Source organism: Colletotrichum tamarilloi (assembly GCF_030869305.1).
Source record: "Colletotrichum tamarilloi strain Tom-12 chromosome Unknown Scaffold_60.1, whole genome shotgun sequence".
Classification (NCBI taxonomy): Eukaryota; Fungi; Ascomycota; class Sordariomycetes; order Glomerellales; family Glomerellaceae; genus Colletotrichum; species Colletotrichum tamarilloi.
Window position 1 is genome coordinate 45341 of NW_026849442.1, and position 24289 is coordinate 69629.

Sequence of the window (24289 nt, forward strand, 5' to 3'; positions counted from 1 at the left end):
TTCATCCAGGGATGTCGAGGTCGAGGTACTTATGGAGGTTTACCATAAACTTTGGCTTATTTGCGTGCTTTCTATGTGTTTACCTGAGACTGGACCCCGAGACTGTTGAGCGTATGGCTGAGGTGAATAAGATAAACCGCAATGGTTGCCAGGGCAGCCACCATCCACATCACCAACGCCGCGCCTTCCTGAGGTTCACCCAGCCACATCACAAACCTTCATCCGATAACCTTTTTTGCCACCAGAATACACAACAAGCCCTCATATACCCCTCCAACGCAATTCCTGTCACCAGCACAGCAGGCGCCCCCTAGGCCGGGGGTCAGGTCAAACTGTGGCGTGGTGGTGGAATGGTTAATGGTCAACATCAATTATCTTCGCCAACCAGCCTACTCGACGACAGGCTCAGCGCATACGAGTATCCAAGTTCGAATCCCAGCATGAGCACCAGAGATGTAGCCCCCAGTTCAGCACCGGGGGGGGTGAACTCTTTTGTGTTTTGGACCTTCTTATATTTCTTTCAATTCTCTGCGTATTTCCTTGTACGCCGCGCTTTTATTCTTTTCTTTATGAATTACTAGTTATAGAAAATCTGTAGCAAGCTATGGCCCGTCTATAGGGGAGGTCTTGACGTGTAGAACGTCGTGATAGCGTCATCTACTTTACTCTAGGCCTTACCAAGGTCATGTGATGTCAATCACCTCAGACAGTTGCTAAGCATCACCTGTGGTGTTTTCTCAGGCCGGTAGAATTAGTGTACGAACGTTAACTCCATTTTCTATTCCCTCAACTTATTACCCAGTCTATAATAAGTTTGAAGGACTATAAAATCTGCATACGACATTGTTATTGAAGCCCTTGCTTGGGCAAGGTAGTGCCAGGGAATAGAAATAGTCATAATTGACCTCAAATAAGGTAATTTAGATTAGTAGACGAAAGCCCAACAACGAACGTGTGGAAACAGAAATGTGCAATTACACGTGATACCTCTCTTCCTCTATGAACATAGAAGAATTAGATCACCAAATAACCCAGCTGCCGAGTGCGTACAACATGTGCATCGTGCCCTTGTCCATGACGTTTTCTACTCTCAGCCCAAGTTGGGAGGCCCGTTTCTCGAGATGCATCTGCTGGTCCTTTGAGAGAGGTGCTATGCACTTGAGAGCTGCTGTCATCACACTGCGTGCATTTGTCAACTCATCTGAGAACATCTTGAGACAGTTCCCACATCCTTGCGGAATAGTAATCTTGATTCCAGAGAGATGGTCCACAATCAGCTTCAAGTGCCCTGCGAAGTGGAAAGGTAGCCGAGGGTCCCAAATATTGAAGTTGTCTGTCATGCTCGCCAGAACTAAAGAACCGACGCCGCTTGGAATGCAGTTCTTTACGAAATTATTCTTCTCTTAACTTTGGATGTATTTCTGTCTTCCATTAGTCCAGGTGGAGGGCCCAAATAAAGGTAGTTATTGAACCGCGAACACCATTGGGTTCAAGTCGTCCTTTTGGTCTGGTTCACGGTCCCAATGAGCGAGTCAACATCCATGAAACATATTGAAGTTTGCGAACCCGCCCTCAACTACCAGACATGCCCCATAACAGCGTGACCCAGGCAAAAATCTCGGAGAAAATTGATCACCGCGAAAGAGCGTAATTATCTCATCACTCTCGGCAGATAGAGGTAGAGTTGTGATAAGCGCAATGATGTTTGATGCACATTGATTTACCTCTCTATACACCTGGAGAACGTGACCTGGTCGCATGACCAGCCTACTGAGACGATCGCGCCGAAGTGATACCGCAAGCACCGAATCTCAAGACCGCGGGGGATTGTGGGGTTAGTGCCGGCTTACGGGTCGGGAGGTCCACCAAGTGCCGGCCCAGTGACCGAGAGCTGCTGACTTGCACTGTCATGAAGCAAGATGCCCTTTAGTAATGAGAAAGCGACTACGTGAATCATGAGGCTTTCCCTATGACGCGATATGTCTGAAGTTTTCCAATCGTCAGATTCTTCCCTCCCTTTTTTTTTTCCTTTCTTCTATTGCAACCCTATGTTGATGCCACGCACGCGTCCAGTCCAATCCACTCATCCACACACTTCCACCACACCAAAAGAGATTTCCCCTTCAGGATCACGGTCCCCCTTGCACTTTTGACCCCAACCAATCAGACTCCGAATCGCTACCAACCTAGGCAGTTATTCGCATTGGCTTAGGCGCCTCACCCGCACTAAAGCCATGTTGGCAAGGTGCCATCGAGCGTTTTTCACATGCCCTTTTAATTCCCCAACTTGGACGAATGGCCAGTCAGAAGAGAACTCTTTGGGCTGGCTGATTGAAGGGTTCCCTGAAAGTGGCCTTGTTTGGACACAAGAAAGTCAGGTGCAGAACGGATTATACCCACAAGAACCCCATCTTCCCCCTTTTCCCAAGAGGAGAGCGACTGGCTAAGACACTGAGCCTGTCAAAAGCGCAGCTGTCCGCATTTGCTACCTCGTGCAGTCTTTCGGAGCCTGCAACGTCACCTTTTCCAACACCAAGCACTTGGTTTATTGCGCCAAACATGACAAGAAGTAAAAGGGGGGCAACAACTAATGTGCGCAGTGCAGGTGTCTAGATCTTGCAGCTTACTAGACTGATTTGCACAACTACCGCTAGCGCGGTGGCGTTCAGGTACCGCCATTCCCATATGTTCTCGCTAGGCTCCGTCACACAAAGGTCACCAATATCTCTCGCCTGATGTCTCTCCGTCAGTCTTGGGGTCCATCTGCAAAATCACTGGACGTGACGAAAACAATGTACCGCTTGGCAACGGAGTCCACCTCCCAAGACCCCAAGACCGTAGGCGAGAAGGGAGCTCAATATGACAATAGCAAAGGTCTGCCGAAGCGAAGCAGGCTCAGACCTTGGAATCATCTGCGGGTTCCTGGGGGTTTTCCTCTTCCATGGACTAGGAAGGGCGGCCGAACGCCACTTCCCGCGTGGCCGTCGCCAGGGTCAGTCTGTTCAAGCCGCAACCAACCACAGGCCTCGGGGCCGCGCCGCTGGTACCGATCCCTCGACATCCCCGTGGTCCCCCTTCTTCCGCTCGCGGGGCGCTTTTAAAGCCTTGCCATCTTCCGTCGCCGATTGGCAGATGTCCAAAATGAAACGAAGCCTCTCCCGAAGGGACACTTGGGGGCCCAAAAGCCATGCCAGTTCCCCCGGTGTTTCTCAAAACAGGGACATATTCGGATCAGTTGGTCCTTCTCGACTTCTATTGGTCACCCTTGAAGAGCCTTAATCTTTCTTTTTTGCCAAACTACATGTAATATGCACGTTTGTCAAGCCAGCCACAAGTGTCTGCGCTCCGCTTATGCGCTCGCCTCATCTCGGAATATTGGCCGTGCCAACCGCGAATCCGCGTTGACAAACCGGACGGGCCGTGATCAGAGCGCAAGGGGGCACCAGCGTCCGAGATATTGGAGCCACCGAGGATGTGGAAGTGTGTCCCGCGGCGGACCATGTCTCAGAGGAGCACGCTTCCTCCGTCCATCACTCCTACACCGCGTGGTGCACCCATTCTCGTGGGCTTGGGGCACGGTCTTCGAGGTGCGTAGCGGGGACGTACATGTGCCATCTGATATTCTAGACCGGACCACCCAAGTCCGATTTGCCTTGCCCTGTGCAACGCTAGACGACGGAGAGAGCACAGGGGGTAAGCATATATGAACCAGACTACCATCCACCCTCCTTGAGACCTCCGTTCTCTGCTGAAGATTGGACGCAGCTCTGAGACTCGGGGACTCTTGTCATTAAACAGGAAAGAAAAAAGGGACAACTCTCCTCCCCGTAGCCCACCGGGCGGCGGTGACTACAGCACAGTACCACTACGACTTGGAAGACGCAAGTCTAGATTCGACATGCGGGTTGCTCCCGCCGCTGAGGTGGCCCTTCTTTGTTCCAAGGGCTGAGCAGAGGAGAACCCTTGGTCCTTGGCCAACGCGGCACGCATCGCTCAATGTTACATCTGCAGGCTCACACTTGGCCTTTTTCCTATTGTATATATACAGCAAGTCCCATGATGAATGCTTCCCGTTCTGTCCTCATGGTCCTTCAACCCGCTCCTCGTGCGCCCTTCCCCCCGACGACAACATCCACCATCGTGATCTTGTGCCTCTCCCCGAGACATGCCTTTCCTTTTCGAATAGCCACAGTCTCTCTCTCTTCTCTCTTATAAACCTTCTTCGTCACAGTCCTTTCAGTTTCACTTTGGATAAGTAGTCTGCTTCAAACTCTATTCACTCCTTGAAGCCATCTTTGCAAGACCAGACATCCAGAACACCAACTACGGTTCCTTAGCTCCTAGAGCTTTGCATCATCGCAACAATGTACTCAAACTCCATCCTCTCAACCCTCCTCCTCCTTCTCCCAGCCGCCACCCGGGCCTGGGACTCTCCAAACTACTCTGGTCTTACCCGCCTCTGGCAAGATAGCTTCCCCGGCGCTTCAGGCGACCCGATTAACGGCGGCAACTGGAACATCATCACCAACCTTCACGTCAACAACGAGATCCAGGAATACACGACCTCCCGCTCCAACCTCCAAATCTCAGGCGGCGGCACCGTCCAAATCGTGCCCCAAAAGGACGGCAATGGCGCCTGGACCTCGGGCCGCATCGAGTCCCGCTACGTCTTCACCCCCGCCGCCGGCCGCCTCACCGTCGCCGAGGCCCAGATCCGCTTCGGCGACAACGCCATCGCCAACAAGAAGGGCATCTGGCCCGCCTTTTGGATTCTCGGCGACGCTATCCGCAACGGCGTCAGCTGGCCTCGTTGCGGCGAGCTCGACATCCTCGAGACGGTCAACGGGCAGCTAACGGGGTACGGGACCGTCCACTGCGATATCCTTCCCGGCGGCGCGTGTAACGAGCCCAACGGTATCGGCGGTAACATTGGCATCCCGGATCAGGGGTGGCACACTTGGCGTCTGCAGATTGATCGTCGGTCTGGCAACTGGCAGACGGAGACGATTACGTGGTTCCGTGATGGGCAGCAGTTTCATCAGATCAGCGGCGCCAGGATCGGGAGCGAGGGTATCTGGAACACGTTGGCTCGCGCGCCGTTGTTCTTTATCTTGAATGTCGCCGTCGGCGGTAACTGGGTATGTCGATGCCGTTACAAAGGCTTGTTGGCGATGGTTTGACTGACTGCTTACAGCCCGGAAACCCGGATGGCTCTACCATTGGCGGCTGGGGAAGCATGATGGAGACCGCCTATGTTGCCGTCTACCAGTCCACTTAATCTTGCTCCTCGTTAACCTAATCGGGCTCTTGAGCTCGTGTTAAACCTCGTCTTGTTGCTGCTCTTGCAACTACGCCATTCGCTGTACATATGCCAGCATCATACTTAGATACCCATTGTCCACTTTATAGTATATGCACACAACCACGCTCGCTAGATAATTTCCATAAATAATCTCACCGTCATATACATTACAAGCTCATTTGCTTAACTAGTCCAGTGCTTCTGAATGCTTTGCTTTGTAGTATTCATGGCTCATATTAATTACTCCTGACTTTCTTCAACAGCCCATATGTACCTGACCCAAGTACAACGATGCAGGCGTCCGTGCTCCAAGAAATGGCCTCTACTCATAAAACACCAAGCATCTAACCTCTATGCTTTGTCTTCCCTTCGCATCTGCGGGGGTGTTGGGGTCAATGAAGGCCGTGTGAGGCGTGTAATCGGCCCGTCCCGGCTTGCCGCCAGGCCGTCCTTGGCTTCTCGAGTCGAAGCACTTGATGAACATGGCTTCGTCAGGGGTCATATCTTTGGCGTAATACAGCTTATGCTTGTCGCTTGGTGCGACAGAGAAAGTCTCGCCTGCATTGATGTTAGCGAAATGAACGTGCTTGGAATTCTACTACAGTGAGGGACACACTCACCCTTGACATCGTAATTCTCCGTCGACCGCGCCAAAGCCGGGTCCGGAAGCACCTCCTTGCCCCGATCATCGTCATCGGTATCCGTCCTCCTGGGGTACAACAGATCCACAGCGATCAGATCCTTGGGCTCCGTCGTCCGCCAGTCAATCACCGCAAGCGGGAAGTCACTCGCCGGGTGTCCGATCGGTCTCCAGACATTAATAATTTGGTACCGTCCATTGATCAGCTCATCCGCCTCAGCTCCCGGAACATGCCTCCTAACACGCGCTTCCGCCGCGCCGGGCGTCTGGTCGACATGCACCTGCTGTACAGGCTGTCTAGGGCTGCTCTTCTCCCTCCTCCGGATGGTGTGGTCAAAAATCACAACTTTCTTCACACCGGGCAACTTCTCCCTCAGGAGTGCCTCCACTTCGGCATAGTAGCCGCTTCGCACTGCCTCATCGTCGATGAAGTCCTTCTCCTTAGCGGGTGAGTTGTACACGGCGAAGCCGGAGACGTCGGTGCCGAACTCTTCCGTCGACTCGCGGATGTTCACCACTGAGCGGCGGCGCTCGAGCCGGCTAAAAGAGGTTACGTCTGTATCGACCTTTGCCCAGGGCTTGCTGCCCTCCAGAGTCGCGGGGTCTAGATAGCGGAAGTTGCCGGTAGTCATTGTTGCGAGGGGTCTAGTGTGGATGATGCGGGGAATATTGTTGGTTCTGAGACTGGTCTTGATTGATGATGTGAGTATTGAAGTTCGTCGTAGGATTGTGCTCATAATAGTACCTTATATTCACGTCAAATGCAGGGCTGATGTTGAATTACACAATGCCGTGCGGGGGTCAGGAGACGGGAGTTTAAAAGGAGGACTCGTAGGGCGTAACAGGGCGCGCGAATGAGACGACTGGATGATTGCATCACCATGAACCCGCGGCAGTGGCCATTAGTCATTCAGGATTTCTAAGCTGTTTCTCGCAGTGTCCGAGACCCACTCCCGGGCTCGGCATCGATCGTGGGGCCTATTGATTTCCAATCGCCGACATTCCGCGATCCGAATTGCTGCCGTCCCGAAATGCATGCGTCAATCCCGCGGGGTATGCACCGCTCGGCGGCGGGAGAGTCAGCTTCACGGGGTTTAGATCAAATGCCCGACCGCCCAGTACACCACCAGCGGCATTCTGATCTATTCACTAAACAGTGCTTACTCCAAAGTGAACAAGCCGTTGATTTTGACTCAATACTTCGCGACCATAGCGAGACTTGTAAGTGTGTTAGATAATATGCATGCATGGTCGTAGTAGTCGTTATCGGCAAATACTTTCGCCTATGACTTATACATGACCAGGTAATTCAGTGGATCCAGTCGGGTAAGTTAAGTGTAAGTTATCTAGAAAAGGCATGGATAGATAACAAGACATAAAGTGGTTTCTACCGCGAAAAACAAAAGTTAAGCCGTTTGAGACACATCTTGCTAATTTCCGAAACCGAGAATCGAACTCGGGGCTATGCCTAACCTCTCACAAGATGAGAGGGCATCATGTTGGCCACTACACCATATCGGATGTTGATGCAAATTTCTGCAGGTATCCAGCTCATACTCAGTTGCCGTTGTGCGTATCCACAGCGGAGACGCAGCCATTTTGACTACCCTAACGGCTCCGCAAGGTTTGGATACACGAAGTCGCGATCGATGCAATTCAACTACACTACCTAAGTGTTCCATGTCACAAAGGGCTGGCGAAGACGTCTTATGACTACTTATGAAAGTTGGCAATGCACCAAAGGAATTCATTGTACTATGTGCAGGTACTCGATGCTACCGGAACCAAACTAAGGACATAGAGTCGAAACTCCTTCACCGACCAAGTTTAAGTGGCTTCAAAAGAGAATGTTTCGTATCATATGCTTGATCCAGTCTTGCATCTCAATATGCCACAGACCATTTCACGTGCCTCCAAGCCTCTCGCCTACTGATTCTGACTCTTGAGTCTGGTCCGGGCTTCGGCCTCCCTATGCCAGTCGTTGCCCAAGGGACTTGAGCTTTTGGGACCCTAACGGGCCCGCCGTCAGTACCTTCTAAATCAATACCGAGTATCATTTGCGCAGCAATGCCAAGAAGAAGTCCGTTTGCAAGGTGGCGGCCAGGGCTTTCACAAAGATGCACGGTCAGTGTAAATCATCAAACCAGAGAGAATCAATTCACGTACCAGACATGTTTGCCCCCTCCAAAAGGAAGGAAACCAGGCGGTGATGATGCATTGTAACCCAGTTCCAGAAACCTGTCACCTTGCCAGCTTTCAGGGTTGGCGCCCCATACTTTTTCATCACTATGTAGAACGCTAAGCGGCATCTGGACATTGTTCCCTTTCTTGAGGAGGTACGAGCGGCCGTCGTCCGATATCGTCGTGTCTGTCATTACCGTTCGTGTGATGTTATCGACAATATTGTGTCGCTCCGTCTCTTGCGCAGAAGACAGGAGTAGTGGACAGTGTTCTTTGATTTTCCTCAGGTGAAGTGTCATCTCGATATGGTCTTGATCAGTTCGCTTCTCGGTAACCGCGGCATTGAGAAGCTCTGTCCGAATACTGGCCAAAAGGTCTGGCTGGCTGTAAATATTCGAAAGAAGCCAGAAGACGAGCGTGGAGATGTTGGCGAGAGCGGTGGCTAGGAGAATCTCAATCTTGGCGCTGTTGTGGATCGACATTCCGAACTTTCGTTCTGCACCGAATCTGTCCTTGGTGAATTGAGGAACTTCGGCGCCAAAATCCTCCTCACGCTTGATGTACGCTTCCAAGGCTTCAATAACCTCCGTTCTTGCTTTGAATGCTTTGGACGCGATGACAGAGGGTGCAAACCCAGGGAAGAGTCTGTGCATGTCATCGTGATAGATCCTGGGTGTTGAGAATTAGCCTAGTTTCAACCATGGTAGACGCGCTTGTAGCGTGACGAGACCGGGACAGATATAAGGATGCGATGTAGTTACCAGAAACTCTGCATGACTCCGCTGTTCTCCCAAGGGCTCAACTTCCCGTAGAAGCCTCTCATGACGGCCCTCGACACTGTCTCACGAGTCCAGCAGTAGAAGTCTCTTGGCTCGAGCTGGTCAAAGACTATTTCGTCAAGAGAGGTGGCTAAATTGCTGACCCCTGATCTGGTAAGATCAATCAACGAAGGTCCGGCCAGTCCTTTGTAGAGAACCTTAAAGATGGCGGTACGAAACTCCGGGTTCGTCCACAAATCCATCCCTCGGCCCTCCATGCCTACCAAAGTGCGAACAAAGGTGTCAATCAGGGGTTCGAAACTAAGAGTCCGCTTCTGGAATATGGACGATGCCAGTTGTGGTGAAGATGCCACGTAAAGCTTGCTTCCAAGGATGGGCAACGAGTATGCCGTCATATTGAATTTCTCGCTAGTATCGTATCAGCTTACAATGAAGTTGCACCATGATTGCCCGTCCGACTCCATCATCCCGTAAACGTTCAAGCAGGATGGCTCGGGACTTACTGATTCTTGACATGTTGCTTGTAACCCATCTGGATTAGATCAATCAAATGACCAATGAAAGGTATTTTTGGTTGTAGGGCCGGAGGCTCCTGCGAGTCTGGAACTTTTGGCCAGACACTACGAACAAGAAATATGACTAGGCAACAGGCCAAAGGAAACCATATCACTTGGGCTTCGTCCAATGTGCTTGTTATCATTTTGAAAGGGCTTCTTTCTGCAATTCTGGCTCCTAAAATTTGGTTGTAGGTTTTAGACACTAGGCGCCTAGGAGCAACTCAGACATTCCCTTCCTTCATTTTATGCTATTTTTCGGACTTAAAGACGCCAGCAGCATCTAATTTCGTTATTATCAGCTGCACAACACTTGCAGTTAACTCCGCCACATTTAGCTATGGATGCATTATCGTAACGGTCTCGCGTCTTGAATTGGATCCAAACTCCTCCTGGAAACGTATGTCGAGCTGCGGCGCTAACGTACAGTAAGCAATATTGTCGTGAAAAACTACAACCACCAATCAAATGGGTGTCTGACTTGCAGATGATTTGAGCTGAAAACCACTTCGGTACTAGCACAGTGAAATGATAGACGTGCAGCATGACAGACGTAAGATTATGTGGTGAGCTTTTAGTGCAAATATCAAGATGACTTTTACCGTGGTGAAGATAAGTGATGCCTCGGTTTACAATAGAGGGCCCTTGGCTCTTGGGTGTTGCTGACAACGTCGGCCAGGCTTACACCGCTTGTCAGTTGTGTCACGTATTTGAGACCTTGAGGGTATGTCCAGCGGTCCGCGTGTAAGTCTTTGAAAGAATTTCAAATGCTTCAAATTGAAATCAATTGCCCCTTCAGTTTTCGGTTCATGCGATCACAAGACCCGAGCGAGTATTGTTTCCCACCCGTGGTTTGGTCAAGTTGGGGTTCATTAAGGAGGGGCAAAGAATCAGGACAATCTTCAACTAAAGGCACCTTATCTATCTCAGAACAAAGATAAACCAATAAAATATTGCAAAACAAGAAGGAATCGATCCATTCCCTGTCAAAGATGAGGATCAAAGGCAAAGATGGCAAAAGGATGACCAACGTGGGGCTCGAACCCACAACCCCCAGATAACTGCAGCTCTTGAACGAAGAGAAGATAGAAGTCTGATGCGCTACCATTGCGCCAGCCGGCCAGTTGCTTCGATGATGCTTTACAGGCGGTTGTACGTTTATAGACCCCGCTTCAGAAGGGCCCCAGACAATTCGCGCTTCCTGACTCCCCTTGCCCGCAGTGGCACACATCAGAGCAAAACCCAAATTTTCACGATCTCGTACGTCGTTCGCCCGCTAGTGGACTTATGACGTAACGATTCTCTACCAGAATCAACGTTGCATCTGCTTTTTGAGTGTTTGCATGCAATTTCTTCTTTCTTTCGGCGTCCCGCACACAAAAGCAAGCCAACGAAAAACCCAAAATTCAGAGACCCCCAGTGGCGATCTATCGGGGAATGGGGTCTGGCGCTGTTGGAGAAAAAACTCACAGAAAGTGTTGGAGCTAGCGATGGGGCAAGCGGGTTCGATGTGGGCATCGCTTCATGACAAACTTCAAGAGTGAATGAGACAGAAAATTCTTCAGCAAAACCGTTCTCCCCAGACAGTTCCAACTTCCAGGGAACATGAAGCGAGCATGGTATAGCCTATGTAGCATGCATGAGCGAAGAAACTGTACAGAGCCTCCACTCTTCCGTCTTACACGGAAGTAAGTAGACAGAAACCCTGCCAACTGCTCATGAGAAGTTGATAACCAAAACGAAACGATCTGAGGTTCGGAGCTCCACCACACGCGCCGTTGTTCAAATTCGTGCCGCCGGCTAGATGGAAGCACGCCGAGCACGCCTTGGACCTGCCCTTTTGCTCTTCGCCTTGGAGCTGCCCGAAACTCGTTGCCTCCTAGGCTCAGCATCCAGCCAGGCCGCCTGCGGGCAAGTCATCCCGCCTCCCGGGAGCGCCTCCGGTAAGTCCCCATCAATCACGTAAGAAAAACCACCTCTTCCGTCGTCCGCAACTTGCCTCTGCCACCCCGGGGGGCGCTCTCCAACACGCCCCTCCACCCTCTACCCCCTTTGAACCCGGCTGTCACCGATCCCGAGCAAAAGCCCTGGAGCGCGGTCTTTCAGGCTCTCCCCCTCCTCCACGGCTCCTTTCGCATCTTTGCACCTTGCGAGACGCCCTGTGAACCATCCCAAAACGAGCCGGCTCCGATGTTCGCATACCGTCTCTCTGACACGGCTCTCGCATGACTTTCGGTCTGGCTTGACTCATAGAAAACGCCCCAAATCACCACTGAGCCCGCCTCCTGCCCCTACCTACCGGATTGCCATCCGAAGGCGCTTGGGCAGGCTGGCCACGACACACCCGGCCCGGTGCGCCGGTTACACATCATCCCCCTTCTCCTGCACCCTACACCGGCTACACATCATGCTGCGCACGGCAAACCGACCACCGCCCACCGTCCGCCAGAGGGCGCTTAAGAGCCCCTCCGCACACCGCACTATCGTGAGATGACCTTGGAAGTTGAATAATCCATTTCGAGACTATAATCGCACCATACAAACCACGGGGCGGAAGCGAGCTGCCCTTTCGAGCGACGTGGCATAGCTGCTTCCGGGAAAACATGCCGAGCAGGGAATCACTTTCCGTTTCAACTGCCTACTTAGTAGTACTATGCGTGATGTCCAAGTGAGCAAGTTTAGGAAACTCACAGCAACGCATTAATAACTCGGCAACTCAACCCTATAGAGCGTATGCCGCAAACTCACGATACTCTCATCTCACCGGTACTCAATGTCCCGAAAAGACCCTTCACTAGACTACTCCAAAGCTCAGATCAACCGCTCGCCAAGGATATTCGCCGTTTGTCGGCGGGCGTTCTAGACTCTCTTGAATCTCAGAATTCCGTCCTAAAATTTCTCCAACTCTCACCCCAACGCACCCAACTAGTAGTTTTCGTCAAGTAATTATTTCCTAAGATTAACTCAATAGCTTGAAGCTCGGGACATTCCCGTCCCAAAAAACCTTGCATTTCCAGCAGGTCTTGCAGCATCCGCAGCGGGTAAACACAATGCGAGAACAAAACTAGCAAACAGAAAACGTGGGATGAGCCGCAAGGTAGTGTACACATCGGACAAGTACCTGCCAATAGCCTATAATTATCAAGGGTCGTGACTCGAAAGGGATTTCACATGTTACCATCCCGCGCACCGTGGGTCGCATAGTCTGTGGTTTCGTTGCGGAGGGGCAAATTCTGTTTGAAGTTGTCTCTATGTTCACTGAGTAGTAATACTGCCGCACAATTTGCCGTTGAAGCGCACTCAAAGCATGAAGTTCAACTAAATCATTCTTAAAGTCAGTCCCAACAAGTCACATTGAAAGGTCGAGAGGAAGTGCAAAGTAATTTTGTAGTGATTTGTATAATTAATTCTTGCTTCAATTGTATGTTTCGTCGTCGAGCTAGCTACTGAGAAGCCATGTGACGGGAACCTTGGCATCATCGATCATGAGCCTCTTCCATCAGCTCTGTTCAAAGTCCCCGTAAAACGCCTCGCAATGCAAAACACTTCCTCATGGTCATTTCACTCAATACCATGCATCTCTTCAAAAATTCACTGTTAAAAATCCAACTGAGTTGTGACACTGTCTTTCCCGCCAAAAAAGAGTTATAATCCTATAAGAAAACAAGCGCCTAGTTCGGAAACCAGGGGGTATAATGCGGTTGAAAAAAAGCAGATCCTAAATCCAATAACTTTTTGTTTTCCTTTTCATCCCGTCTCTTGAATTATTGTACGTGATTTTTTTGTGTTGTGTTGATTAATTATTTTTCATGACTCTCCTCTAGTGGCGGTGGTGTCATGACGTGGTGGATCCGCCGGTAACGGATCCCTCCCGGCTATGTGCTAGTCCGTTGTGCGCTTGGCCGTCAAGGTGCTCAAGGCTCATGTAGTCGACGGGAGCCGCTTCGTCGGGGTACGCGGGCGGCGAGGGGGGAACGTCCTGGTAAACGGGCGGCGCCTCGTTATCCCAGCTGACGCCGAGACCGGGGCACTCGGTGAGCATCACGTGGTAGTGCATCCTCAAGATGCGTCCGGTGCCCGTCTGCGTCGCGAGGTGGGGCTTACCGACGGGCGCCCACTCCTTGGAGACAACCATCTCGATCATGAGTGCGTGGGAGACTTCGGTGCCGTCGCTCGACTTCATGTCGCAGGCGTATCGCGGGCCGTGGCTGTGCTTGCTGGCGACGACGCCGTAGTCGAACTCGAACTCGACGTGGCCGTCAGTGCTGGTGTAGTCGGACTTCCAGCCGTCGTGCATGTACTTCTCGCCGAGGACGCGGGTCTCGGTGCGGGCCACGCCCTTCTGCTGAGGCTGGGTGTTGTTGTTGGCGTTACCGGGGACCGGGGCGTGCTTCTCGCAGGCGGGGGCCACGGTCTTGATGGTCTCCTCGAGCTTCCACGTAACCTTCTTGAGCTTCCAGAACTCGACCGTCTTGTTGGTGGCGTTTGCGCTGGTGAGGCCGTCGAGGCGGAACGAGACGTTGTGAGTGCCGGCCGGGTGGATCACCTGGTTGTAGTGGGCGCTGGCCTTGATGTTGGTGGGAGGGAAAACGCGGACAGAGTGATGCGGGAACTCGGGTTGAGGGAGGGAGCGCTTGACGTCAAAGTTCTGCTCGAACTTGATGGGCGTCTGCGAACCGGGTGTGCCCTTGACGAGGATGGCCTCGGCCTTGAACTCGTAGGCAATGGAGGTGATGGGCGTGTCCATGGACGCGGGGAGGTGGCCCTCGAGGAGGATAGAGAAGGGGAACTGGTGAATGCCCTTCTTGAGCGTCGTGGGGTGCGTGAGGAACGTCCAGCGCTTCAGCTCGGTGAACTGGTTGGTGCACTCGCCACAGTGGTTGGTGAAGGGGCGCTTCTGCTGGACGTGGATGTTGAGCTTGGCGCCAAAGGTCTCGATCTGGAGCTGCTCGTCCTTGACCTCGAGTTGCATCTGACCCGAGACGAGGGCACCGGTAGAGGACTCTGCATCTCCGAAGAAAACGATGGGCGGGCTCTCGATCTTCAGGTCGAGGCCTGCATGGGAGTTGTCGTGTGAGTCCTTGTTGGAGCGGCCAAAAGGCAGAGAGAGGCGGTGGTGGTGGTGCTTCTTCTCTTTGAGGTGGTCTGCGGGATCTGCTGCGAACATGTTGTGGTAAGGGATGTGCTCGCCGTCATCGGAGGAGTAGGAAGAGTGGCGGTCGAGAGGGACTCTGCGCAACAAGCCTTCGTCCTGGATGTTGTTGTGACGGGGTTGGTGATGTTGCTGATTTTGCTTGGTCTTAGTCTTGAGGTTTGCAATGGCAGAAACACTGAAGTTCTCAGTGGAATTCCGCAGGAAGTTTGCTACGCGGTGGGGCATGATTGGGTGCGGTTGTGTGGTGCGTTCCCCGGATTTCGAGGGCTTGCTGAATCTTGGAAATGTTCGGTTGCGGCCCTCAAGTCTTCTTTTGTAAATCTTGGCTGGCTAAGATGGGCCAACAAGATGGACAGGGGTTAAAGGGGGTGAGGGGGGGGCGGATGAACCGCAAAATAAGGGAGGTGGTGTGACGTTTTTAGGGCGTAGGTTCGTCCAAGAGGATAATGGGTTCCGTCAGAAATTTTTGGAAGCCCAAAAAGGACAAAAAGAGTCGATTCGCCGGATCCCGAAGGATAGGCGAGGTAGATGCGGGCGCGCGCAGGTTCTTTTGGGTGGGCGTGTGGTGGTAAGGGTGTAAGGCGCGAGGCCGAGGGCGAGCGGCGGTGTGTGTAGTGTAAGTGCGTTGATGAGCTGATGGATGGAATGCGGCAGGTCTGCTGATGTTCCCTGACTGACTGATGAGTGATGCGTGGTATGGGTCTGATGGGCAGACCAAGATGTGTCCGGGGGCCCCTTTTCTCTTTGTACTTGAACAGAGACTTGGAAAAGTGAGAGAATAGAAGAGTGTGGAGCGCGATGACTTGTTTTCTCTTGCTATTCTCGAATCCTTGCAAGGAGAGGTCCAGGTGATGTAGGTGGTAGGAGCACAAGGTCTGATTCTCGTTCTATCCTTTGCCCGTTTTGGTTTTTCTTTCTTTATGGCGTTGAACAGCCAAGAACGAAGCTTGTTTGGGCTGGGTTGCGGTGGTGGTGGACGTGATCTACTTCCGCTATGCGCGCTGAGAGGAAGAAAGATGGGATAAAAGCGACCAAAGCGATGGATGGTGGTGAGGTGTGGGGTGTTGCAGAGCAGATGATGATGTCGACCCTTTTCGTTCTCCCGTTCGCAACAGGCGTTGAAGACTTTAAAGAGAAAACCAAGTGTTTTGGAATCTCGGGTTGATCGAAGTCGTGATCGTAAAGTGGAGGGGTACGGGAGATGAACAAACGCAGACTTTTTGCGACTGCGATGACTCCTCTTGTGAATTTCCCCTTTCGGTTTTCCCGTTCCTTCGTGTAAGTCGTTTGTCGACCGGGGTAGTAGGTAGGGCGCAAGAAAAGTGTGCTAATGTGGGATGGATGCAGCTGCAGCGTTGCGCTTAACGGCGGGCTTTTCGGGTGAGATGAGATGCAGAGTGCGGAGGAGGCAAAAGTGGCCGGGGTTCTCCAGAAAGACAAGAGTTCTTTTCGGCTTCTCGAACGAAGGGTATCGTGAGGTTATCGTCAAATTGGAGTTGTCAACGAGGAAGGATCAGGAGAAAAGTAGGTCACGGTGGTAGTAGACTCTTGTAATATCAGCCTCTTATTACGCAAGACGTGAAGCAGGACCGTCGCGTTATTATGTCTTGCCAGCTCGTGATGGTCAAGCTTTTCATAGGGTAATTATGTGTCATGAGTTGGAAGGGTACCTGGCGACACATGCTCCGCTCCAGCGTTTTGACACGGCCCAGCCAGCGCGGCATCGTGTACATCAGCTCTTCATCAGACACCCACATGGGAACTGTGACTGACAGAGACGCAGTACTGTTACTGGGAGTGGACGTGGATCCATCACAGAGGTGTGTGAATCAACCAAGGATGGGAAGAAAGAAAAAAAAGTGTGAAAAAAAGAGCCTGGACCATCTCCACCGGATGGGTCCATTGCGCGAAGTACCTGCTCCAGTTTGTTCCAAGCGCAGCTGTATGTTGCGCCAACGGACACTTCTCGAACATGACCAACGCCAACCAGTGACTGAGCCCACCAGCTCCCTTCGACTGGCTGAGAAGGACGGATGCTGGCCCGAGCTGGTTCATTGTTGCAACTTGTGCAAGGCATGGCGTTGCCTGCCGTGGCATGGGTCGAGTTCCTTGGTGGCCGCCTGACCATGCGCCTGGCTCCAGGACTCGCAACCACTCTCTTACGTCCTGAGCCATGACACTGAGAAATGGTCCCGGCGGGCCCACGTGTAGGTACGTAGGGCATCCGTAACTTGTATGCTATTCCTAGGAACCAACATCGAGTTGAGGGCCATCCACCGCAACAGGCGGCGCTGCTTAGGAGAGAGATGCCACCGCCTGATCGCGGTCCTGTAGCGCGGCGGTCAGGTAAACTCGGTACGTATATCTCATCCCGGAGCACCATCGCCGGAACCTGGGAAGAGAGCCACCAAAGAGCCAAGACAAGCTGGACAAGAGACAGCTTGTCAGGTACTTGTAATTGTGGTACTGTACACTCTGTACCTGACCGCTGCAGGGAACAGCCAGCCTCAGCTTACATTCTCCCTCTCGCCGCCATCACGATTTGCGAACCCTTGAGGTCGTGTCCGGTAGTCCACAATGGCGCAAGGCCAGGGGCACGGCGTCGTACTGGATGATGCAACGGAGGGGAAGCCAATTATTCCTGCGTCCACAAGCCAGACACGTGTAGCAGCAGTAGCAGAAAGAGGAAACAAACGCAATGGAGACAAAGGGGTTCGCAGTTACAGCTAGTTACAGGCTTACAGCACACCAGCTACTGTGTGGATGGCATCATGTTGGTGCGACCGTTCGCAACAGAGCCGGTCACGGCTCATGGAGCCGCTTACCATCCAGGTGTTTCCAGCGCATCGCAGTAATAACGCAAGACGGGAGGATGATGCCAGCATCTCCCAGATTGATGCCAGAGAGCAGATCGGGCGGCACCTTAAACTCAGCACTGACCCAACTAGGTTGTAGCCGCCGCCAGCATAGTCCTGGGAAATGACACCATTGGCCAAGGGCATGAGGAAACCAGCAGAACCAAACCGCATCCTCCTCCCTCACAGGTGCAGTCGCACAATGCCATGTGGTACGATTTTCTCTTGTTGCCCAGGAATCGCGCTGCGGGGTCCCTCAACCTCTTCTTAGAATACCAAGAACCGGAGCTCTCCATGAAGTGCGGTCGTGCGAGATGACATTGCAGGTGACTTGGTCGATAAGGCCATCACAATGCACCTGTCGGCAGAAGCAAGCTGGAAACCTGATGATCTCCGGTTCTCTCTGGGGAAGGTTTCCACGGCCCACGGGGCATCTGCCGCGGGTGCCCAGCCGGTGACATATCGTGAGATCCAGAAACCGGCCACAACGACGACAGGCAGACGTGGCCGATGAACGGGTAAGTACTTGATTGTGCCAAGGGAATCGGCCTACCAGCCTATTTCTCTCATCGCAATGCGATTGTACGATGGCATCAGTCATTAGCGCCATCTGCTCGTTCTCAAACTGACACGCATAGTGGCGTTGGGGCGTGGAACACGTATTCAACGCCGGTGTAAGTCGAGTTCAGCAAGTGGCAAGCAGCCTAGAAGTCTGCACTCCATTTCCAGAATCAACACAAACGTAAGCAGTTCATGCCGAGGCGCAACGAGCGACGAAGAATTGAGCGCCCAAACAGCGAAGCATCTCGTCACATCTCGTAAACCAGTCAACGGCATCACCGTCAACCATACATCACCGCCACAGCATCGCAGTTGAAACCTCGTGTTGCACCTCTGCTCCAAGACAAAAATCGATCTAAGATCCCTATTCGATCGTACCACCGGATCTGCAGTCCGGACCAAGCCGCAATGGAAAAGGGTCGAGAATGTCAACCCGACCGTCCGACCGGCCGATCGGGGTACATCTCACAGTCTCTCAGCCTCTCCCATTGCTTGCGGTCAGCACTCTTGAGGCTCTGGACTATGACTATTCACAAAGGTTTGCTTGACCGACGGAGCGCACCTTCACCGTCTTTCTCTCTGTTCCGATACTCAGCAGTGAGCCGCGCGATTCCCCACCATCACCACCATCAGCCATCCTCAAAAGTGCCCTTCCGTCCCCGTAACGGAATGGCATCCCGTAGACTCAGTTGGCCTATTCCTAAACCGAGAGGAAGGGGTGCGGTCCGGTGCCGAGCGGGAAGAAGTCCATCCATTGCCTGTCCGCAAAGGTTGTCATTTAGCCGCGTTGACCTGCCAAGCAACCCCAACCCATCGTCTTTTTTCCAAAATGGAGCCGCCATCGTGAAGTTTTTTTTTTCTCCAGTCTGTTCGATTGCGTGCGAATGTCATTCCTGGCTAGGAAAACGTGCTTCTAGACTTGGCCTAGGATCGTGAATGGAAACGAACCGCAAGCCACAATTCCCACTCGAGGGAAACAAAAACGGAGAAAACGGGGACGGGAAGCAGGGGTAGGATATCCACTTCCAAGGACACTGGGCCACTCATGAAGTTTCTCTTACGTATAACCGGAGTCACCTGCCCATCCATTTTCGACGGTTGTTTTCTTCACTCTGCGTGTTCTGCTTTCACCCAGGCGCAGGATTCTTTTTGACATTTTCAGTCTCGTCCGACAAACTCGAAGAGCATGTCTCCAACGAGCAAGGAGTCAAGGACCCCCTTCCTACAGGCGGCTACAGTATGCCCAGTGAGGCTAGTTTCCGTATATGTGCCCTTGACGCTTGGGCGCTCACTTCTCTGTCCCCTTTCAGACAAGGAAAACGGAGCTCCAAGGGGTTGGAGCACCCCATACCTTCATGCCGGTGGCTGCTGGCATTCACACTTGATTCCATCGTGATATCTCCAAAAGAGAACGAAGCCGCAGCAAGGAGCTAGCTGAAAAATTCTTCTCAACCCCGTGGGCAGAAAGATTCCTACCATCGCTCTCAAGCCACCCCGGCTGGTGCAGGCATTAATATCCACTTGATTTCCACACATGTCACGGCCACGGCTGCAGACTGGATGGAGCTTGAAGCTGGAGGATTTGCTCCATCTGACTCTTCCAACATTGCCCATGGGAAAGTCTTGATGTACAAGATCCGCACGCCCTGGGCAGTAAGAGACCAGAGACGGATGACCTAAGCTCAGAGAAACGAGATGGAACACTTCCATCGCGATCCAGAGCGGTCGTCCAGACCCACAACTCTGACCACCATTCCCAACTTGGGCAAAGGACCACAGTTCCTGCAGCCCTGCTACAAATGTGGGCATTCAGTCGTAAATGCGGGCTTGTAGCCCAGCATAAATTTTCTCGTGGACGGGTACATCGAGCCAGGAGGTCGCCAGCATGATGTCAACAATGAACTCACGAATATTGTTCCTGAGTTGCTATGGAGTATTTCCCACTCATTACCATGGTTTTCATGTGAAGTCTTCTCCATGAGCGTGTTTCGAGATCGTCCAGCTCCGCTGTTTAATGTTTTCCATGATGCTCATCTCCTCTATAAGAGGAATTAACCGCTCATACGCCAACAGGCGTCATCCAACGCCGAGGTGTCATTCAGGGGAAGAATGTTTCCGTCAAGTCACCACTGATTCACCGCTAGCCGGCGGTCCTCATCGGTGACCGTCGCCTCCAATGCCCAGAAACCGAGCAGGACATTTCCCACCCCCTCCCTAGTTTAGCCCCCGGTGACCCCTTGCGCCTCAGGGTCCTTCTCGGTGATCCGGGAAACATCCCGAACCCCTCCAAACCCCCACCTCATCGCGCTCGCCGACTTCGCTTGAGGGGAGTCACACTGTCATATCGTAGTGCTCTTGGCCGGCATTCTGTTCTGCTTGCCGGTCACATCGTGACATTTCCCCCAATTTCGCTTCACTTTCTGTCCTTTCCTGATTCAATAAGATGGCGCAAACTATCCCGCAACAGAAATCCTTTTGCCCATCCTCCCCGATACCGGCGCCGCGCCCGCTCCCGGCTCCCACAGCGACAGCGCAGGCGGCACTGGTACGGACGCGGCCAGGCCGGTGTGATCTCACGGACTGTGTTAGAAGGCTACCAGAACAGCCAAAGCCACATGCATCCTCAAGGGCAAACAGCTCCTCACAGACTCGTGGTAGGATCCCTGGAGAGTCATTCGTCCCAAGGTTTCTGTAAGTAGGGACGGCAACAATCAACGGCAACGGTGAAAGACAGGGCAGCCACGCTTCTAATTCTTGAAACATTGCGACGAGCGCAAGTCTGAACTTGTCAATTGGTTTTCCTAGAAAATCTTAAATGAGCTGACTTGAGCGTCACCCGAGTCCGTCGTCAAACACGCCAACGGGCGCGGCAAGTCAAATTTGTACAGCAAGGTTTATACCTGTGCCTGTTCTCACACGTGAGCCTCGAATGTTCTTTCTTGCTGCGCGTGCAACCCTCGAGACAGTGAAGACACCGAGCTTGAGTTCTCGAGCCAAGAGTTCGTTGTGTGTTGCTCTCAGATCATTTCGTCTTCGCAATCTGTTGATAATTGCTGCAATGCGACAATGAGCTTGGGCACCCCATCCCATTTCGCCAGGAGAAAACGAGGTCACGGCTAGGCCGCCATTGGCCAACTCTAAGCAATCATTAGACACAATCCCTTGTGTTCGCCGTGCCTCTATCCACGTCCCTGAGCCCTGGGCAGAGGAAACAGAAACAGACAGTCACGAACACGAGCGGCAGGCTCGAAGCAGGGAGATAATCGATTTGATATCAATATGTTTTACGAGGCTGATAACGCTTGGCCTGCTTTATCTTCCATCCCCGGTATGGCCTTAGGTGCAGCAAGATCCAAGTGAAACCCCGCGCGGACGGGGACCAGCGCTTTCAACCACTCAACCTCGAGATCCTTATCGCAAGCAAGCCATTTCACGTTTTCCCCAGGTTTTCCTTTTCCAACACGACCTTTCCACCCCGCATTCTACTAAGTCTGAGGCGGGAGATCGCTTCATTGTAAGCCTCAATTTCTCAACTACATGCATTCCCTTTTGTCCACATCATCGTGCGCGCCTCAGATTCCTGGCTTCCAATTGGTATTGTGGTGGCCATTCGTGCCCGCAGATCATCATGACATAGGACTCGCGCCCTTTAGATGTCTGTATCTACTATCTCCGCGGAATGAGACGTCGCGTCACATGAACACCCTTCACGTGGACCGATTCTTTAGGACGGTCGACTACACCAAATACGCTTTAATCTAGAGAAATGAGGGGTAATAAAGAATATCATCGTCATAATCACGCCTTACGCCAAGCGCTGGTCGTAGGCATCGTCGACAAGTGTAAGTCGCGAATAGGACGAAATGCCCTCATTGAAAAGGACAAAATTGACTTTGTTATTGGTGGTCCGTCCCCTCCCCGCTGGATCGACCGCGTCCCAGTTCACAGCACAGCTCTGAGCTTCCAGTACCCCGCCGCGGCGTCGCCCGGCGGCTGAAGCTCTCAGCGCCCTGGCGACCCTGGCCAGGACTTCAACCCCTCTGACTACCATTCTCCCTCGGAGATGTCCTAGACAAAGCCATTAACGAGAAACGCAGCACAACCTCTTTCTTGCCGAAAATGTTGCCATCCCTAGCGCTGACGCTTCAATTTCTTGGCCGTCTCCAATTGGGATCTCATTCAGCTTCAATGTCGGACCTCCAGACCCAATACAATCGGGCCTGGCCCGCCATGACCCCAGTCTCACTCATCCTCACCGTCGTCCTAATGTCCTCTCCAGAGTCCAAAGAGCTCGAGAGCCTCCTCCTCCTCCGCCGCCGCTCCGCATCCTGCATTTCTCCATCCCGCCCCATCTTCGCTTACCGGGCAGCACAAAAAAGCTTTTCCAAAGTCTAGAGCCTCTTTGCATGTCTTCCACCTTAGCTCTATGGGCCTTTTGGGAACCTCTTACATAATGGCGTCGGACTGCACAGACAAAGGTGGAAAAGAGCATGGTGGGCAAAAGTGCCAGTGAAACAATTTTTTCCCCTTCCCTTTTCTTTGTGACCCAATATGCTTACCTCACTAATAGCTTAGCCGCGCTGCGAACGAGGGAAGAGCCGCTGCCGCCACTAGCTGCATAGGATGTAGCTGTTCGCTAGCTGGCGGAGAGCTGAAGGGAGCGCAAAGTTGCATCTCCATGGAGAACGGCGAACCGCGAAAGATGGGCATCGGAGGTTGCCCAGTCATACTGGATGGATGGAAATTCCAGCGTTCTCGCTCCATGCCGAGGTATTCCTGATGAGAAGTGGCAACATGGGAATCTGAAATTTCAGCCTTGACTCCTCGAAGGTTCCCTCGAGTCAAGTGTTCTCTCCTCCTTGGCCATGGCTCTCGTCAATCTCGTCAATTGAAACCAAACAATTGACGATGGGCTCGTTATTCGTTGCTTGGACAGCACATGGCATTTCGCAAAAGTGGCTAAAGTCTTGGTCTTTGAGCCCATAGCGAAAGTGACTCGATATCTTCCTCTGTTTGGACGCAACTCCCAACGAGGAAAGCCGATCCGTCAAAATTTAGCGTTCTTGTCGTCCCAATCTTGTCGCAGCGCAGCGTAAGCCCTATATACTGACCTTCCGTCCGTGTGACGTGTTACGGATCCATCTCATCACCAATCCTTGTCTCGGTTGAGGCCAGGAACCGTCTTCTGCATGCTTCAGCTTGGACATTTCTGGGCGTTTTAGCAGAGAAGTTTCTGTTTTTTGATCTGAAAGTCACATCAGCCAAGACTTCGAACTCTGATAGCATTATTGAGAGTTTAATTGGCCGTGTTGGGCACTCATGTCCCGCGAGCCTTCCGGAATCTTTCGGCATCTGCCCGGGAATCGGCTCCGGGGCCCATAAAACGCGGTAAGTCCGGGTGGCAAAATGCTGAGTATCGGAGACGGACTCGACAGCCGAAAATTTGGAAAAGACCCGCTTGGGACAAATCTTCCGTCACCCGGGGTATCCATCTATCGGAGGTCGCCCCGTGCGGTGCCGGATACGAACCCCACAACTTCGCTCCCGTCCACCCAGTCATCCTCGGGCCGACGATGATTTTTCCGTCGGCCGGTTCGATCGTTCTGGGCCCACCGGCAATAGGGACTGCATTCCAGTGCAACATGAGCTGGTCCCAAGAATGCGGTTCAATGATCCATCGTCGTGCAGATGAATTCCAATCGCATCTGCCAATCTCGCATCTCCCGGAGCGATAAATCCGTCAAGCAGGTTGAGGTGAAATGGCTACTCATCGAGCCGTCCATCGTCGCTCGTATCCGTGTCTGCGGACTTGATAATCGCAATCGTTCGGTATCCCGCAAAGTTCCCGACAGTGTCAGGGTTGCTCCGCACATAAATTGAGTCGGGGGATTTTCCAACGCCAGCGGCACCTCGGCAGTAGGCGAGGGCATTCCGAAAAAAAGGACACGGGGAGAAAACTCGGGCGGGGGGCGGCGGCGGCGCTGTCTCAGGGTTCTATTATTAACAAACTTCCAATGGTTTGTCTTGCTTTTCTTCCTGGTCCGTCGGTCAGTGCGTGGCTCTCGTAGTGAGTGGGAAGCTCGAGCACCACAAGGCCCATTTAGCGAAATGAAAGGCGCGGCGGTTGGCTCTTCCCGTCGGCCTTATCGCCGGGATAACTCGTTACAATTCATGCGATGGGTTGTCTGAAGCATGTCACAAGATGATGTTTTTGTTGGTCGCCGAGTCGCTGCCGCTGCCTCGGTGAGGGGGGACGGCAGAG

General features: G+C 52.5%; 9 protein-coding genes across 9 annotated transcripts; 5 read left to right on the plus strand and 4 right to left on the minus strand.

Annotated features, from left to right (window-relative positions):
• Positions 1 to 2859: 2859 nt before the first annotated feature.
• Positions 2860 to 3279, plus strand: CTAM01_11294 (uncharacterized protein; the record flags this gene model as incomplete). Its single annotated transcript, XM_060527305.1, has 1 exon — positions 2860 to 3279. The coding sequence occupies one exon, from the start codon at positions 2860 to 2862 to the stop codon at positions 3277 to 3279; it is 420 nt and encodes a 139-aa protein (XP_060378010.1).
• A 1085-nt stretch (positions 3280 to 4364) lies between these two features.
• Positions 4365 to 5278, plus strand: CTAM01_11295 (glycosyl hydrolase family 16; the record flags this gene model as incomplete). The annotated part of the gene is made up of 2 exons (XM_060527306.1): positions 4365 to 5138; positions 5195 to 5278. 2 exons carry the CDS (start codon positions 4365 to 4367, stop codon positions 5276 to 5278), a joined length of 858 nt encoding a protein of 285 aa, XP_060378011.1.
• Positions 5279 to 5624: 346 nt separating this feature from the next.
• CTAM01_11296 (methyltransferase) lies at positions 5625 to 6679 on the minus strand (the record flags this gene model as incomplete). Its single annotated transcript, XM_060527307.1, has 2 exons — positions 5625 to 5860; positions 5923 to 6679. 2 exons carry the CDS (start codon positions 6677 to 6679, stop codon positions 5625 to 5627), a joined length of 993 nt encoding a protein of 330 aa, XP_060378012.1.
• Positions 6680 to 8095: 1416 nt separating this feature from the next.
• On the minus strand, positions 8096 to 9602 carry CTAM01_11297 (prostacyclin synthase; the record flags this gene model as incomplete). Its single annotated transcript, XM_060527308.1, has 3 exons — positions 8096 to 8792; positions 8885 to 9310; positions 9406 to 9602. 3 exons carry the CDS (start codon positions 9600 to 9602, stop codon positions 8096 to 8098), a joined length of 1320 nt encoding a protein of 439 aa, XP_060378013.1.
• A 2730-nt stretch (positions 9603 to 12332) lies between these two features.
• On the minus strand, positions 12333 to 12566 carry CTAM01_11298 (uncharacterized protein; the record flags this gene model as incomplete). Its single annotated transcript, XM_060527309.1, has 1 exon — positions 12333 to 12566. The coding sequence occupies one exon, from the start codon at positions 12564 to 12566 to the stop codon at positions 12333 to 12335; it is 234 nt and encodes a 77-aa protein (XP_060378014.1).
• A 725-nt stretch (positions 12567 to 13291) lies between these two features.
• CTAM01_11299 (LMBR1 domain-containing protein) lies at positions 13292 to 14836 on the minus strand (the record flags this gene model as incomplete). Its single annotated transcript, XM_060527310.1, has 1 exon — positions 13292 to 14836. The coding sequence occupies one exon, from the start codon at positions 14834 to 14836 to the stop codon at positions 13292 to 13294; it is 1545 nt and encodes a 514-aa protein (XP_060378015.1).
• Positions 14837 to 16264: 1428 nt separating this feature from the next.
• CTAM01_11300 (uncharacterized protein) lies at positions 16265 to 16735 on the plus strand (the record flags this gene model as incomplete). The annotated part of the gene is made up of 1 exon (XM_060527311.1): positions 16265 to 16735. One exon carries the CDS (start codon positions 16265 to 16267, stop codon positions 16733 to 16735), a length of 471 nt encoding a protein of 156 aa, XP_060378016.1.
• Positions 16736 to 18549: 1814 nt separating this feature from the next.
• CTAM01_11301 (uncharacterized protein) lies at positions 18550 to 18963 on the plus strand (the record flags this gene model as incomplete). The annotated part of the gene is made up of 1 exon (XM_060527312.1): positions 18550 to 18963. One exon carries the CDS (start codon positions 18550 to 18552, stop codon positions 18961 to 18963), a length of 414 nt encoding a protein of 137 aa, XP_060378017.1.
• A 3294-nt stretch (positions 18964 to 22257) lies between these two features.
• Positions 22258 to 22807, plus strand: CTAM01_11302 (uncharacterized protein; the record flags this gene model as incomplete). Its single annotated transcript, XM_060527313.1, has 2 exons — positions 22258 to 22284; positions 22598 to 22807. The coding sequence occupies 2 exons, from the start codon at positions 22258 to 22260 to the stop codon at positions 22805 to 22807; spliced, it is 237 nt and encodes a 78-aa protein (XP_060378018.1).
• Positions 22808 to 24289: the final 1482 nt, after the last annotated feature.